Here is a 15832-nt window from a genome sequence, read left to right on the forward strand (position 1 = left end):
TTCTAGGGTCACCAGGCCTGAACACAGGAACCCCTCCCATCCCATCCCATCCCATCCATCTGAGTCCCAACTGGCCGCCTCCACGCCTGGCCCTGGGGAAGACCTTCTGCACCACGACGCCCCACCCCCTGGCCTGGGCCAAAGCCATCATCCTGGGCTGGGCCTCCACCTCACCTGCTCCCAGCCTGGCCCTCCTGGCCCTCTCCTGGTACCCCAGGCCTGGCCAGCCTCCTCCCACCTCCCCAGAAACTGGACTTTCCTCCCAAACCAGCCCAAGGGGCTTGGCAAACCCAGTCAACCGTAAAGAGAAAGACCCTTCCCCATCAACCCCCCTCCCATTGTCCAGAGGCATTCAAGTACCCTTGGTCCGTCCGTCTGTCCCCAGGGCCCCCTCCACTGGGTGGCTGCCGGGGACCAAAGCGTGGGCCGCTCTCCGGGAGGGTAGGAGGGGGTGGGTCGTGCAGTTGGGGTATCCGGAAGCTTCTCAGCCGGGAACCTTAGGGTGCGGGTAGGCGGGGTAGGAGAGGGGCACCTGGCGGCCCCCAGCTACCTAACTTTGCATGGTGCTTAGTCGGGGATTCCTGTGACCTGGCTCCTGATGTCAGCTCACCGCGGCTGATACTGCATGGCAAATTATACCTGGCTCTATCTCCCTCCCCCAGCCCTCCCCCAGCCCTCCGACACTACCCCCTCCTCTTTAAAAAAAAAAAAAAAAAAGATACAAAAAAAAAACCTTAAAAAAAACTCCATGTTTCCTAATTTGCACGAAATTTTCTACCACATGATGTGCCTTGCCTTCCGAAAATAAGTATTACCTTTAAACAATATCAGCGCACACAGATAGCTGCATGCACTGCTCGTGTAGTTAAAAACAAAAAGACAAAACAATGACATGAAATAAAAAATAAAAATTGAAGAGGGATGTATCTCTATTTGTAAAAAAAAATTAAAAATAAGAATTAAAAAAAGAAAGAAAGCAAGCTAGAAAAGCAGTCCACAGAACAGTCACCCCATGGTCTGCCCCGCCCCCACCCCCACCCCAGCTCTGTCTCCACGGCTCCTGCTGCAGTGAGGGTGCGCCCTGGTGCTCTGCTGCCCCCAGCCCCACCCCTGGGCTCCAGAGGAGTCCCTTCCGAGGCCCCCCGCCCACAGCAGCGGACAGACCTCAGGGGTGAGCCCTGGCCCCACGGGGTGGCCATCCTGCCTCCACCCAGACTCCCCGTCCCACCCCTCCTGCAGGCTGGCGTCCCCCTGGCTCAGGGTCACATTGCCGCCCCACCCCCCAGGCTCCCCTCCTTGCCCCACACCCCCCTGCCTTCTTGCCAAAGGACTCGCAGTCCCCCCTCTCCTGGAGACCAGCCTGGGGCGGCGCTCCCCTCCTGCCCCCTCCCTGCCCCCAGCACCCACTTCTGTCTTCCAGCTGTGACTGTGGGGGGTTATCTGGGGTGAAACAAACAGAAAACAGAAGCCAAACCCAATATATGCAATATCTGTCTGTCCACCACGGGCCCAGCGAGGGGGCCCACGGGGACGGCCCCTGGGCACGGGCCTCTGTCTGGTGGCTGCTCGCGCTGGTGTCTTGTCCTTGATTTCATGTCCTCTTATTTTTTGCTTCCTTTCTGTTTTTTCCTTTCTTTCTTTGTTGTTGTTGGTTTCTTTGGGGTTTTTTTTCCTCCAGTTTCCTTTGCTTTTTACTCGACCAAAGCTGAGACAGTAGCAGCCGGCTAGCGGGGTGTCTGAGGGCTGGGTTCTTCAAGCTCCGGCCCCCCATGCATCTCCTGTGGGGACACGGCAGGCAGAGGGTCCCCCCCCCAGAGCAGGGAGGGGCCCCGTGGGCCAGCCCAGCTTCCATCCACCATCACACACTCATCCCATGTCTTTTCAAAAGACGCCCCCCGCAAGTCCCGGGGGGCAGGTCGCACTCTCAGTGGCCAGTGGCCGTGGCGCTGCCCCTAAGAACTGTCCTTTGGTCCGAGAGCTCAAGGCCCTGCGTGTCATGTTTCATGAGGCAGATTTCTGGGTTTTAGTCTCTTCCCCCCAGAACTGGGGAGCAGACACCTAGGGGGGCAGCGTCCCATCCAGGACCCCTCCCCCAGGGCTTCGCGGGGACCATGCTGTCCCTCCGCAGCCCGCCCCCAGCTGTGTGCCCCGCTGAGTAGGTAGTGCGGTCCTGGGCCTGTCTGCTCCCCCCAGAGGAAAGGCTGCAGACGGAATAAGGCGGTGACCCTGGGACGCAGACCCTTCCCCAGCTCTGCAGTTCGGGTTGGTTTCTCCAGGCCCGGGTTGCGTTGTTTTTTACATGTGTGAAACTAACATGTTCTCAAACCCCATCCCCTCCCACGCCTGCTGCCCCCCCCCACCCATTGTTCCCCACCCACGGGAGGCCCCCCAGCCTGACCCTGGGCTCCAGCCGTGCTGTGGGAGAGAAGAGAGGCCTCCCAGATATATGCAAGTGGTCCTCACGCCTCCCTGCCGTGAGGGCATGGGATCCTGACCGGGGTGGAAAAGGAGGTGCGCAGGGGTGGGAAGCCCCGGCCCTGTCCGACTGAGGAGAAAGAGGGTCAGGGGGCCCCAGGCCCGGGTCCGCCACCCAGGCTCCCGCCGAGTTCCGAGCCCAGACCCCCCGCCCTGAGCTAGACAATCAGAACCAAGAGGAACCCTGAAGGAGACCTGGGGGGTGTCTGCACCCCCTAAGCAGCAGACAATTCCAGCCTCCCCCACACATCCCCGTCTCTGCTCTGGAACCTTCTGTCTGTCCCCAGGGACGACAGCCCGTTAGGCAGGAGCTTGGGGCTAGGATCAGCTTGCGGACCCTCTCCCCGCTCTGGCTTCTCCCACGGTACTTAGACCTCCATGTAGGGACACACACACACACACACACATACACACGTATAAATATATATAATTTTGGAGCTTTTTCTCATAATACAGGTTCTGTGGCTACTTTTTATTTTGACTTGGATTCCCTCTCTGAGGCCCTGGTTGCTACTTTCTTCGTGGAGGGTGTTGGTAGAAAGGTTCCAGAGACCCATCCTGACATCAGCTTCCTCCGCATGCCCCCATCTCTCCCTGTTTCTGCCTCTCTGGACCCCTGAGAGTCCCACCTCTAAACCGACCCGGCCTCCCCATCGGTCCGTCCGTCCACCCCGTGCCGCCCCCGCCCCCAGGCGAGGCAGGGAGCCCACCCAAAGCCGCACCCGCGGGACTTGTCGCCAGCGATACCAAAACAAGACTTTTCCCAAGCAGTGCCTCACATGTCCGCTGGTGCAGCTTTAGGGTCCTCCCCTGTGCCCCAGGGGCCCCCCAGGCCTCAGGAAAGAGGACGTGGGATCCAGCAGGAGTCAGGGCTCGGACAGGAAGGAAGTCACGCACCCCCCCAAGCTGCTGCCCTCCCCACAGCCCTCCATTCACACCTCCTGGCTAGAAGGGGCCCCCCCCCCGGGAAGGGGACGAAAGCTGTCCCAGCCCCCTCCAGTTAGGAACCCCCAAAGTCCCCTCCCCAAATGCATCAACACCGCATCCTCCCATCTTGGGTCCCAGCCAGGCCTCCAAAACCAAAGTCCCTTCGAATTCGGGGGTCCTGGCCTCTGCCCCCAGCTTCCTGCCCTCCCACCCCCAGGACCCCACATGGGGGAAGACAAGAGAGTCTGAGGGACAGAGCACCCAGCGCGGAGGAAGGACAGAGACCCACCTGACTGAGTTTCCTTTCTCTTTCATCCCCCTTCCTTCCTTCCTTCCTTCCTTCCTTCCTTCCTTCCTTCCCTCCTTCCTTCCTGTCTTTGAAAACTTTTTGGTGGTGTTGCTCTTTATTTTCATTTTCTTTTCCCTCCAAGATATTTTAGGGTTCTCCCCCCCCCATTTTGTATTTTACTGATATTACCAGGATAGTTTACTCTGTCTCTCGCTTCCTGCTTCCCGCACACACCGGATCACACACACACACACACACACACACACACACACACACACACCATGCTCCGAACCCCGGTCGGGAGAAGGGCCGGGCCGGGGCTGCCCCCGCCGCGCCGGGACATCCTGCAGACCGCCGGACCTGCCCCTCGCCCGTCCGCCCCCCTCACGGCATACTCTGGTCATAACCTTGTATATTACGCAGTCCTTTCGGGTTTTTGCAGTCGCGCCTACCTAAGTACCATTTACAGAAAGTGACTCTGGCTGTTATTATTTTGTTTGTTTGTTTCCCTATGCAAAAAAAAAAAAACAAAAACAAAAAATGGAAAAAAATGAAACAAGGGGGGGTTCCATAAAAGATTCAATAAAAAGCAAAAAAAAAAAAAAAAGACAAAAGAAGGAAGAAAAAATGTATAAAAATTAAACAAGCTATGCTTTGACTCTCGCTGACTGTCCTGGGTCCTCCTTTCCGTGCTGTTCGGGTAGTTCTGTGCCAGAGTGAAGGGAAGGGGCTGCGGGGCAAGCGGGCAGGTGTTGAGACGTTTGCGTCCATCCGGTGGCTCCCAGGGACCCTCCACAGTGCGTGGGGACGTTTGTTGGCAGGGGCGCTCCTGGCATGGAGGGCTGGGGGTGCCGTGCAGCCCCCCACAGCACCCAGAGCACCCCCACAGAGAGCGATCTGGCCCCATGTCGGTGTCCGCAGAGCCCGCGAGAGGGACTTGCCTTACACGCTGACTTCGGTGAGCTCTGGGTTCAGGTCCTTCCCGCAGTGCCCCCGGTGGCTCCAGTGGTCTTCCCACTCCTACGAGGGGCCATTTCACACCCCTGAACCTTGGCTCCTGCTCTTGTGCTGCTCATCGCTGCCTCCCTGCTCTACGCAGACCCTTCAGGTCCCACAACAGCATCTTCTTCCCCCAGGAGGCCAGCCCACCTTTCCCCAGTGTGGCTTCCTCCCCGACCAGCCTTGAATCTCCCCAGGGTCTTCGGGCAACAAACTCCATGGGCATCTACGGAGCATCGATTCTGTGCCAGGAAATTCCGCCCCCACCCCGGCTCCAAGGACAGAACCTGGCACACAGTCAGTGCTCCATAAATGTACAGAATGCTTTCCCTCTTTTTCCACCTGGCAAACTCCCATTCATTCAGCAAAGATTTCCTGAGCATCTGCTGAGTACCAAGTACCAGGGACACAGCAGGGAACAAAATGCCCAAAATAACTTGCCTTCACAGCCCTTACAGCTCCAAGTTGGGAAGATGCATGGCAAACAGGAAAAATAAGTAAAATATGTATCAGAGGAGGTAAGTGCCGAAGAAGTAAAGCGAAGTAAGGGGTAGGAAAGCGGGTCTCACATGAGGAGGTTAACATTTAAACAGAGATGAATGGAAGGAGGGAAACAGCCCCCTGGAAATCTGACAGATGAGTGTTTCAGGCAGATGGCACAGTCTGTGCAAAGGCCCTGGGGTAGGACCCTGCCTGGCATGTTGGATGAACAGCCAGGAGGCTCCACGTGACTGGAGCAGAGTGAGGGACCAGGGGAGGAGGGGAGGGCAGGGAGAGGAGGGGACAGGTCCTAAGGGTCTTGTGGGCCTTGGGGAGGACCTGGGCTTTTACCCCAGGGAGGAGGGAGCCCTGGAGGGCTGTGGGCAAAGGACAGCAAGACCCGCCTTCGTTCTAACAACCTCTCATCCTGGAGGCCTTCCCCACCCGCCTGGGCAAAGTCCCTGTTCACGCTCCCAGCCCCCAACCCCTCCCACCCCAGCCCTGATCACTCAGGCCTGGCAGCAGTCCTGTCCAGTTCTTCCCCCAACGCCGGCAGCCATGGGGGCTTCTCAAAGGCTGGGGTCGGAGAGGAGGGAGGCTGTGGGGCATAGGAGCATCGCAGGTGTGAGGGGCGCTTACTTCCCTTTTTTGGTGGGCTGGGATCTGTGAGTCCTGGCCCATCATCCTACCCCCCACTTCAAGTCCCCCAGAGACCTCCAAGGAACCCCAAGACGGGCAAGCAAAGCTCCGCTGCCCAGGCTCCTTCCATACTACCCAGACCCACCCCGGAGGGACGAGTACATCCCTTTTTAGTGATGGGGACACTGAGGCACCCAGGCGCAGTGCCCTGCACTACACGCAGATGCACGGCCCCACGCCACCGTCCAGACAGGAACGGACCACAGTCGTCAGTGGCGTGGGAGGGGTCCCAGGCCCCCCAGATCCCACACGTTCCCTTCCCACGCACCACCCCAACAGGGCTGGGTGCTTCTGACCTCAGCAGCGAGGTTCTGGCGCCCCCTCGTGGGCGGGGCGAAGATCTGGACCCAGAAGCCAGGTCTTGGGGGGAGGGGCCACCTGCGCCCCAATCCCCACCGTCCGGCCCCTCCCCGCAGCGGGAAAGGGGGCGCTAGCAGGAGCTTCTTTTGGGGGTGAAGGTTCAGGCTGTTATGGGGCTCTGACAGGGTTGGGGGCTCATCTCGGGTAGAGGCTCAGGTGGGATGGGGGTTCAACCGGGGCTCCGGAACACAGCCACGGTTGAGTCAGGGTTAAGGGTCAGTCAGGGCTAAGGGGCTCAATAAGGGCTGGGGGGCTCGCCAGGGTTGGGGGGTCAGTCAGGGCTGGGGGGGTTAACCAGGGCTGGGGGGCTCAGCCGGTGGGGGTCTGCCTCAGACCGAGGTCGGGGCTCAGCTGGGCGGCGGTGAGGGGGCAACCTGGCCCTCGATCTCAAGGAAAGCCCCAGTGTTTTTCAGACACTGGCCCCTGAAGTGATGCCTTCTTGGCTTTGGGGGCTGTTCCAACACCGCGGGCTGTTTGCCATCCCTGGGCCCCCACTGAAGGCCATAAAAGGGGGGCAGGCTTGTGACAGCCACAAAATGTCCCCCACCATTTCCAAACGCCCCTAGGGGAGAAGACACGCCCCCTGCGGAAAAGAAGGAGTCACACAGCCCCTCCCCCTGCCACAGGACCGCAGCGCCGCCTCCCACTGGGACCCTCCAGACCCCCCAGCCTGAACCCCCAGGCCTGGCGCGGACTAGGGGTGGAGGGCACACTGTGCCCTTCAAGATCCCCCAGGTCTGGGGGGGGGCTCCCGTGCACACCATGGGGGCCCCATCCACACCATTTCAGCATAACAAAAAGCTGACATTTACTAGACACTTTTTGGGTTCCGGGTTCTGTGCTCGAGATTTTCATGGACATTATTTCATTTAATCCTCATGACAACTTGTAAAGCATCAAGTTACTTTCCTCCCCCTTTTACAGGACAAGAAGCTTATGCACAGAGAGGTTAAGTTATATGCTTAGGGCCACACAGCAAAGACGCTGGGAGTTCAAGCCTCCCGTGGAGTGGCCACCAGGAGCGCAGCACGGGAGAAGGGGGTGATGACACTGCGTCTCCTCCCACCCTCAGCACCCGCACCCAGGCACAGCTAGCAGACAGTGACCAGAAAATCAGCACACGGTGGGAGGCCCCTCGTCTCCCAGGAAACGGCCTGCGGAGGGCTGGACCACCTCTGGGACCCACAAACACCGCAGGGCCTTTGCACGCCCCCCCCCCCACCATCCCTCTTACTGGCGCGAAGGAGGCTTGGGAAGGGGGTGTATAAACACCCAGTAAATGCAAAGGGGGGACTTGAGGCGGGGCCTGAGCGCTCCTGGTTCAGGGACATTTCATCTGAACCCCCACATGGAATAATTTCTCTGGCCCCAGGACCAGGTCTTTGCTTGTAGGGTGCGGAGCAGGCTTTGGGCAATCCTGGGAGGCCTGCCTGGAGGAGGCAGGTGGGAAGACTTCATTCAGAGGAGCTGGCCACTCTTTCATGGTTGGGAGGCCCCTCTTTCTCCTCCTGCTTCAGCCCCCAGTTGCCTTCTGCTTCTTTCTCTTCCATTCTCACGGTCCCCTCTTCCTTCTCTTTATTGCTGTGGAGACAAGAAGGGTCCAGAAAACCGCACTTAATAAGGATTGACCGTGTCCAGGCCTCTTGCGATTCTCCCAGAACCTCTGTCTTGCACTCTCGTCATTCCCACCGTGCAGTAGCTGTGCTGAGGCTCGGACAGGTTAGGACACTTGTCCCATTTGGACGAGCAGGAAGTGCGGGAGCCCACATGGGAGCTGCGGGAGCCTGAACCCCGCTCTTAACCTCTGGCCTTCCTGGCTTCCCGGCTCTCAGAACTGCGGGTGAGTGAACGGGCAGAGACGGGGAGATGGACCGACTGATGGGTGGCTCAGTGAACGAGTGGATGTGTGGATGGATGAGCAGATGGACATGCGGACGGGGGGTGGGAAGGTGGACGGAGGCGCAGACAGTGGGATGGACACACAGGAATGGACGGACAGATGGAGGGATAAATGCGCGGGGTTTGCAGGGAGGCGATGAGGACTTTACAGATCCCATCTGAAACACATATGAACGATGGGGGTCTCAGGGAAGCCACCTCAGTTTTCAGGTAGGGAGTCAGGAGGGAAATCCGTGAGGTTATACGAGGCCCCATCGGTTCTGGATCAAAGAGTTACCCCCTGGCCCTGCCCTGCCTCCTCTGAGGCTCGAAGAGGAGCGGAGAGGGGCTCTGAGCACCAGCGGTTTGGTTTTGGGGAGGCACTCACGCAGGACGGGGCCCACCTGTCGCGGGCCTGGCGGCACCAGATGGCGTAGACCATGGTGAGGACGAAGATGAGGAAGAGAATGACCAGCACGGCCCCCAGCCCCACCAGCCACGGCTTCCTCTGGGCCACTGCGGGCAGGGCAGGGCGGGGTCAGCGGCTGGGCCGCCAGGTGGGGGCTCCCTTCCCACCTCCTCTCCCTCCCGAGGCCTTACGACAGGGTTGCGCCTGAACCAGCCCCAGGACCAGAGCTGCCAGAAGGGAGGCTGGGCCAGCGGTCATCCAGAATCTGCCCATCCTTGTCTGTCTGTCCTCGCCTCTATCCAGCGGGTTCTGGGGTGCCACCCATCAGAAGAGGAAGTGGCTAGCCCCGGACACCCCAGGGCAGGATGTGGCCAGTGCCGCAGGAAGTGGGGGGATGGGGCCCCCTTCCCTGGATTCCGGGTACGCTGGGGAGGGGTCCAGCGTCCCAGGCGTCCCAGCACCCTGTCTCCTTGAGGCCCACCTTGGCCTTCTCACTCCCCACAGCCAGAGCCATGGGAGAGGCTCAGGAGAGGTGAGGGACGCATTTCCTGAGCGCCTACTATGTGCCAGGCCTTGCAATGGTTTGAGCCCTGGCACCTGCTTCAAGCCTCCTAACTCTCTTGTCCTCAGGTTGCGGACGAGGGGCTACCTCCCCGAGGGCCACATAGCATTCCAGAGGGACACAGGTCTCCCAGCTGGGAACCAAAGCCAGGAGCGGACACCCCGCGCTCCAACCCTCTCCCACCCTAGGACATTAACCTCCAAATCGGGTCTTAGCCAGAGTTTACAAACTCCCTCATCCTTTGGGCAGTCTGGGCTTCCATCCGAGCTGGATGGAACAGCAACCCGTGAGACCTGGCCAATGGCATCTCTCTCTCTACGCCTCAGTATTTTCATCTGGAAAATGGGACTGACTGTGTCCTGATGGAGACTGCGGACAAGATACTGAGGGCTCCCTGGAAGCATCTATGAGGGCGTGTATTACCTTGATTTTATTTGTTTTTTCCACCCCCTGGTGGACGATCCTGGAAGTGTTCTAGCAGCCTTGTGAGTTACATCCTACCAAGGACCCCAGCGCCGGGGCCCCAGAACCGAGCCCGAATGCCAGCCTTTATCAAGGTCCTTATTAAGAAATCGTTAACAACCAGGGCAAGGTCCAGGGCCTGGAGAAAGTGGAAACTGGGAGGAGAAAGTACTTGTCCCTTCCCAGGGGAGCGCAGAGCCCTGGAGCACACAGCCTCCCGGACCTAGTTCCCGGGAATGGAGTCATGTGACCCCAGATGAGGGGTGGGGTAGCAAGGATTTCCCAGGATACGGCCCTCTCGGGGCTCAAAGTCCGAGGTTCACGGCAGCCAAATCAAGATTGCAGGGAGAGGGCTGAGTGTGCCCGGGGCATCTGGGCACAGTACAGCCTGCTCTCTCATACCTGCGCGGGCATTGACCCCAACCCCAAAAGCAGCCTCCCCCAGGGGGAAACTGAGTCCCAAGAGACAACAGGAGCCCTTCTGAAGGGCTCTTATCAATTCTTTAATGCAGGTCTCTGAAAGGCAGCTTTGGCTCCACGTTGGTCCCGAGGCTGAGTGGGACGGGGGAGGTTCTGGCCAACAGATAGCAGGGAGAGGGAAAAGAAATCAGGCGGTGGGTAGAAGTAGGTGAGCCATGAGATGGTGTGGGCTTGGGGGTGTATCCACAACCAAGAATGCACTCCTAGTGCAAGAAGAATCACTAGGCAGACAAGTCAGGAAGGAGGTGCGTAAAGCCCACGCACGCAGCACACGGAGCCCTTCCTGGGGGGCAGGGCACGTCCCACGCCTCTTCATTCGGTATTTGCAGCTCTGCGTGGAGTTATTATGGTGGCTTCACGTCCAGATCATTGCTTACACAATGTGGAAGGGGCATCTCTGGACGGCTGCCTGGAGGAAGTGGGCGCCGAGTCTTCACATGGCTGTGTTCGTGACTTTCTCATCACCTCTGGACTCCTCTTTCTCCTCCAGCTCCAGCCCCAAGTTTCTCTCTCCTTCTTTCTCAGCCTTCTTGCCCTTCTTGTCCTTTATCTCCTCTTTCCTCTCCCTCTTGCCTTCTTCGCTGTAGGGATACAAAGGGCCCAGACCACAGTGAGAAACAGTCACTCCCACTTAATTGACACGTACCCGTGCCAGGTGTTCTACGCCTTTGTTGAATCCTCAGAACAGTCCTCATGAGGAAGCCTTGCTATTTCCATTTCACAAAGGCAGAAACTAAGACTCAACCATCCCATGGATGGATGGTGGATGGACGGGTGGGAGGCTGGATGAAGAAGTAGATAAGTAGAGAAGTGAAGAGAAGGTTGCATGGAGGGCTGAACAGGTAGAGAGTGTGGCAGGAGAGCAGATTAATTAGAGGAAGGAAAGAGTGATCAGTCAAGGACGGATGGACGGGAGTGTAGATCGTCAGGCTGACGGGTGGGGGAAATGGATGGGTGGATGGCTGGGTGGGTGAGTAGGCGGCTGGGTGGGTAAGGGAATGAAAGGGTGGATGGTTCGATGGATAGGTGGGTGGATGGGTGGGTGACAGGCAGATAAGGGGTTAGGTGAATGGATAGCTTCATGGAGAGATGAAAAAATGAATGGGAAGATGAGTGAATGAACAGGAGGAAGAGAATGACAGATCAATGGATGGGAGTATAAGTGCGTGGATGGATGGAAGTGTAGACAGGTGGATGGATGAACGGATCAATGGCTTACTGGGTAGGGAGATTGACAGATGAACGATGGATGGTTGGAAAGTGAAATGTGGGTAGGCGGATGGATGGATGATTGGATGAACAAGGCAGGGAGAAAACTACCAACGTGGGAGCTCAGGTGGGTTCTAGAACCTCCGGCACATCCGGGAGTGGGAATCAGATGTTGCTGGAGCTGCTCTGGGTCTTAGACAAAGCAAACAATCAGGCCTACAGCTCTCCTTCACGTACGTCTTAGGCTTGGCTGAGAATCTTCCAGTCAGGCTGGCCTCCTCCCATCTCCCACACTCCGACTCCCATCCCCCAACCTTTTTTTTTTTTTTAAGATTTCTTATTTATTTATTTGACAGAGAGAGAGTCAGCCAGCGAGAGAGGGAACACAAGCAGGGGAGTGGGAGAGGAAGAAGCAGGCTCATAGCGGAGGAGCCTGATGTGGGGCTCGATCCCATAACGCCGGGATCACGCCCTGAGCCGAAGGCAGACGCCCAACCGCTGTGCCACCCAGGCGCCCCTGCCATCCCCCAACTTTTGCCCAAGTTGGGATATTGCACTGAAAGAGCCCCCAGCCCTGCCACCTCCCTGAGCCTACCACCAGAATCGTGTCTGGAACCAGTCAGGACCACAGAAGACACGGAGTCCAGGAGAGTTGCCCACCCCAGATCGGATGCTCGTGCACAGACACCTACACGATCCCACCACGGTCTTGTTCAACAGACCTACTGTGCACTGGGCCCTGTGCTGAGCACTGGGAACACAGCCAGGACCAATGCTAAGTTCTATTCATCTATTGGAAGCTACCAGCTAGCGTCGAGGAAGGGGTAAAAAATGACTAAGATAAATTCAGCTGCTGGTCAGCGCAAAGAAGAATGGACGGCTGTGGGACGCAGAGTGTCAGGAAGGCTGGTGGTCAGGGTGGGCTTCTGTGAGGAGGACATATCCGAGCAGGGACTGAAGCCAGCCAGGAGATACAGAAAAGGGTGTTCCAATCAGAGAGAACGGTAAGTGCAAAGGCCCAGGGGCAGGAGTGTGCTTGTAGAGTTCAAGAGCAGAAAGAGGTCATCTGTGCACACCCATTGCTCCCCACCCCCAGAGGGGGCTCCCACAAACCCCCTGACCCCGCACACATCCACACAGGCTCACACAGGCAGTACCTCAGGGCCATGTCCTGATACGGGTTGGAATCCACTCCGAACGCGAGCTCCTCGTCCTCAGCTCTGTAGGAGAGATAGAGATAGAGGGGTGAAGGTGGGTGAAGGGCGGAGGTAGCCTGCATAGTCTCCCCTGCCTGGGGCTCACGAACCGCACAAAGAGAGGTGGACGGGCTGCATGGCTGTCCCGGACTGTGAGGCTGTGAGGCGGGGGGCCTGAGCAGAAGCAGGGAAATGGGGAGACGGGGAAGGGACCCGAGAGAGTCAGGAACCGGGAGGGGTGCCCAGCACTTTGGGGAGAGGAGGAGGACAGGGACAGCGGCTGTGGGGAGAGGGGAGAGGGGCTCCCACCTCACTTTGGAGCACCAGACGCGGTTGACCAGCATGAGGACGAAGACGATGAACAGGAATCCGACGACAGCAGCCAGGCCCACCAGCCAGGGCTTCGGGCGGTACTGCGAGGCTGTCCGAAGGTGAGGCAGGCGGGATTCAGCGATGGGGCAGGGCCGGGGCCTGGCCCCGAAAGGGGAGAGGGGAAGGGTGCTGGGGGATGCTCAAGCCGGTGGGGTCTTGGAAAGGGGCTGGGTGTCAGAGACCAGTTCTAGAGAAGGGGAGGGGGCTGGGGGCCCTCAGGGATGGGGAGGGAGGCCCAGAGGGAGTGTGGAGATCTGGGGGGCTCCAAGAGGGGTCTGGCCCAATTCCTCCTCTGCCTGCCCCCTCCCTTCAGAAGTCTCGGTTCCTCATCACAAAAATTGGGGAAATGGTGAGCCTATGAATTAGCCCCTCCCACGACCCCTCCCCACCGCCCCCCACCCCTGGCCCCAGCCCCCCCCCCCAGGTCCAGGTCAGAGCCCTACCCTGCTGAGCCTCTGCAGGTGACAGGAGCAGGGCACTGAGCAGGAGAAGGGCCTCCAGGGTCTCCATGGTCACAGAAGAGCCAGCAGCGGTGCACAGTCAAGGTTGGCTGGGTGAGGCCCTGCCCAGCCCCTGATATGGTGGCAGCCGGGCCTAGGGGCGGGGCCGGTCCAGACCCGGAGGCCAGACTCTGGACCTGGTATAACAATTAACGCGGGGAGTCCAGCCCCTCCACCCTGTGTCCTGCCCCAGGACCAAGCCTCCAGTTCCCCCAGGCTCTGTGCTGCAGGGACCAGGCAGAGACGGGCCTGGGCTCAGGCCTGCCAGGCATCATTATGTCTCCTTCTCTGAACACCCCTGTTTCTGTCTCCATTTTGCAGAGAAGCCCAAGGAGGCCAGGAGCACAGAGGTCACACAGAAATAGCTGGAGCTGGGATCTGAACCCAGATCTCCCCCACCACCGGCTGATGCTGCCACGTCCTGGCTCCCGGACCCCTGGGGACCCACCGCCAATACTGGGATGAGCACAGGGACAAGAAGCGATGGGCCACGTGCCCACTATCCATCTCCAAACCCAGCCACGCCCCGATGGCCGCCGGAGGCCCAGGTAGCAGATGACTCAGGCTCCAGGCTCTCCTGTCCATCAACCTTGGTCCCTGGCTGATTAGATAGGGAGCCTTGCCCAGGAGAAGGAGCGCCCCACCCCAGCTGCCACCGGACAGCCACGGCCCAGGCACGTGGCAGGAAGCCCCAGTGGAGGGTGGGGGGCTCCGCAGGGCCCTCGGGGGCTGGGGGGGGTGCCGGTGTCACTGCACGCACCTTTATGGAGCCCCTATGCATACCCAGGGCCTCCTGCCTCCCTGAGGTCTGACCATCCACATTGCACAACAGGCCATCCAGTAGAGCGATGGAGCTTAGGCAGCTGCCCCGAGCGCGCCCGTCTCAACCGCCCGAGTCGTGCCTGCGAAGCTCCTACCGTGTGCCCTGTCCTGTGCCAAGCTCCGAGTGGAGGGAGGAAGCCTCAGGCACTGTCCTGCGGGAGTTCTCAGGTTAGCTGGGAAGTCAGGACCCCCAGAGACCAACAGATCCAGAGGGCAGAGCCGCAGAGCTGGGGAGGAGGTGGGAGGTGGGGGCGGAGCAGGGTCGGAAGAGCAGGGCCCGAACCCCGCCTTGGGGCATCTGTGTTCGAAGGCCGGTGTCGGAACTGGCCTGTTTCTGCAAAAAGTTCTCTCTGCTCCAAGCAAGTCATTTCTGGGCTTTGTGGCTCCATGCTCCCAGCTGTTACACGGGGGCAAAAAGTCCTGGCCCGTGAGGATTAAATGAAATAATACGTGGAAACGGCTCACCGAGCACAGCAGCAGGGACATACTAAGCACCCGGTTACCATTGTTTCTATCTGAAAAACTCTTCTTGGCGGAGGTTGGGTGGAATCAGGCTCTGGGGCTATGGGGGTTGCAGGAGTGTGGAAAGTGCCAGTGATCAACCGCTGGAAACTGCCGGCCCAGAAAGAGAACGTTCTCTGCCCAGACGGGGCAGATCAGTGGAGCAAGGGATTGGTGTGCACAAGTCCGCTCTATACAACTGCCAAAGGCGTTCAAACCCGGTCCCGGGCCAGAGGGCAGGGCCCAGCTCAGTGCAGCCTCCAGAAGGAGCTTCGAGCAGCTGGGTCCTTGAAGGCAACGGAAGGGCGGCGGGGAGCTGGGGCAGGGGCTTCTGCAGGGGCGGTGTCACCACCCCCTCCAGGGTCCTCATCACCCCGCCAGGCCAGGGCCAGCTGCAGGTCCAGCTCCTCCAGATCCTCGCCCTCGAGGCTCGAGCGCAGCTCCCGGGGGGCATCCTCCTGGTCTGGCTTCGGGCCGAAGGCCCAGTCTGCAGTAGGGCGCTGGTGAGGAGCCTCCCGGGGCCTCACCCACCCTCTGTCCCCTCCCTGGCTATGAGAGGCCCTTGCACACACACCCCCAGCCCCAGAGCAGCCCAGCACTGTCCCAAGTAGGGCTCGTGGTAGGTAGTGGCTCACCGGCCAGGTCGTGGGCGAGGTCCTTGATGAGATGGCCCACGATGGCATAGGCCACAGCCACCACCAGGAGCGCCGCCAGCAGCAGGTACAGCGCGTTCCTGGGCAGGCGGATGGCATCCAGAGGTGGCGGGCGGTACTCCTCATACAGCGGTGGGGCCGGGCTCCAGCCCTCCATCCCCTCCTCGACCGCCTGCCCTGGCATGATGGCCGCCTGGAGCAGGAGAGGCCCGGAGGTGACCCGCGTGGCGGAAGTATTTAGGGGCTTTGGGTAAGAGGATTGGGGCTCCTCCAAGGCCACCATCTGCCTGGATTAATCACCACGCAAATCACTTCCGCCCAACGCCCCCTCCCTCCTTCAGCTCCAGCCAACTTGGCTGGTACTCTGCACGTCCATCCCCACCTCAGGGCCTTTGCTCGAGCTGTTCCCAGTCCTGGGAAGATCCCTGCCTTCATGGAGCTGACATTCAAGATAGGGGGATAGACTCTGAGAAAAACATAACCTCAGAGTGGGTTAGAAAGCGAAGAGTGGTATTGGGGTGGCTCTGTCGGTTGAGCGTCTGACTCTTGATTTGAGCTC

At 59.4% G+C, this 15832-nt stretch overlaps 2 protein-coding genes across 3 annotated transcripts; both read right to left on the minus strand.

Moving 5' to 3' along the window:
• Window positions 1–7061: 7061 nt before the first annotated feature.
• On the minus strand, window positions 7062–13375 carry SMIM24 (small integral membrane protein 24). Of its 2 annotated transcripts, XR_008959151.1 has the most exons (5): window positions 13241–13375; window positions 12735–12846; window positions 12387–12449; window positions 9502–10601; window positions 7062–7810 (listed from the first exon to the last, which is right to left on the minus strand). XR_008959151.1 is itself a non-coding variant. In XM_044377997.3 (4 exons), exons 1-4 carry the CDS (start codon window positions 13305–13307, stop codon window positions 10454–10456), a joined length of 390 nt encoding a protein of 129 aa, XP_044233932.2. In that variant the 5' UTR covers window positions 13308–13375; the 3' UTR covers window positions 9496–10453. The 2 variants fall into 2 exon arrangements, 1 of the variants encoding a protein (XP_044233932.2); XM_044377997.3 differs by lacking the exon at window positions 7062–7810 and having other exon boundaries at window positions 9496–10601.
• A 1493-nt stretch (window positions 13376–14868) lies between these two features.
• SMIM44 (small integral membrane protein 44) lies at window positions 14869–15457 on the minus strand. Its single transcript, XM_048226634.1, has 2 exons — window positions 15256–15457; window positions 14869–15107 (listed from the first exon to the last, which is right to left on the minus strand). The coding sequence occupies exons 1-2, from the start codon at window positions 15455–15457 to the stop codon at window positions 14869–14871; spliced, it is 441 nt and encodes a 146-aa protein (XP_048082591.1).
• Between the last annotated feature and the right edge of the window lie 375 nt (window positions 15458–15832).

The sequence above is a fragment of the Ursus arctos genome, unplaced genomic scaffold, assembly GCF_023065955.2.
Source record: "Ursus arctos isolate Adak ecotype North America unplaced genomic scaffold, UrsArc2.0 scaffold_14, whole genome shotgun sequence".
NCBI lineage: Eukaryota > Metazoa > Chordata > Mammalia > Carnivora > Ursidae > Ursus > Ursus arctos.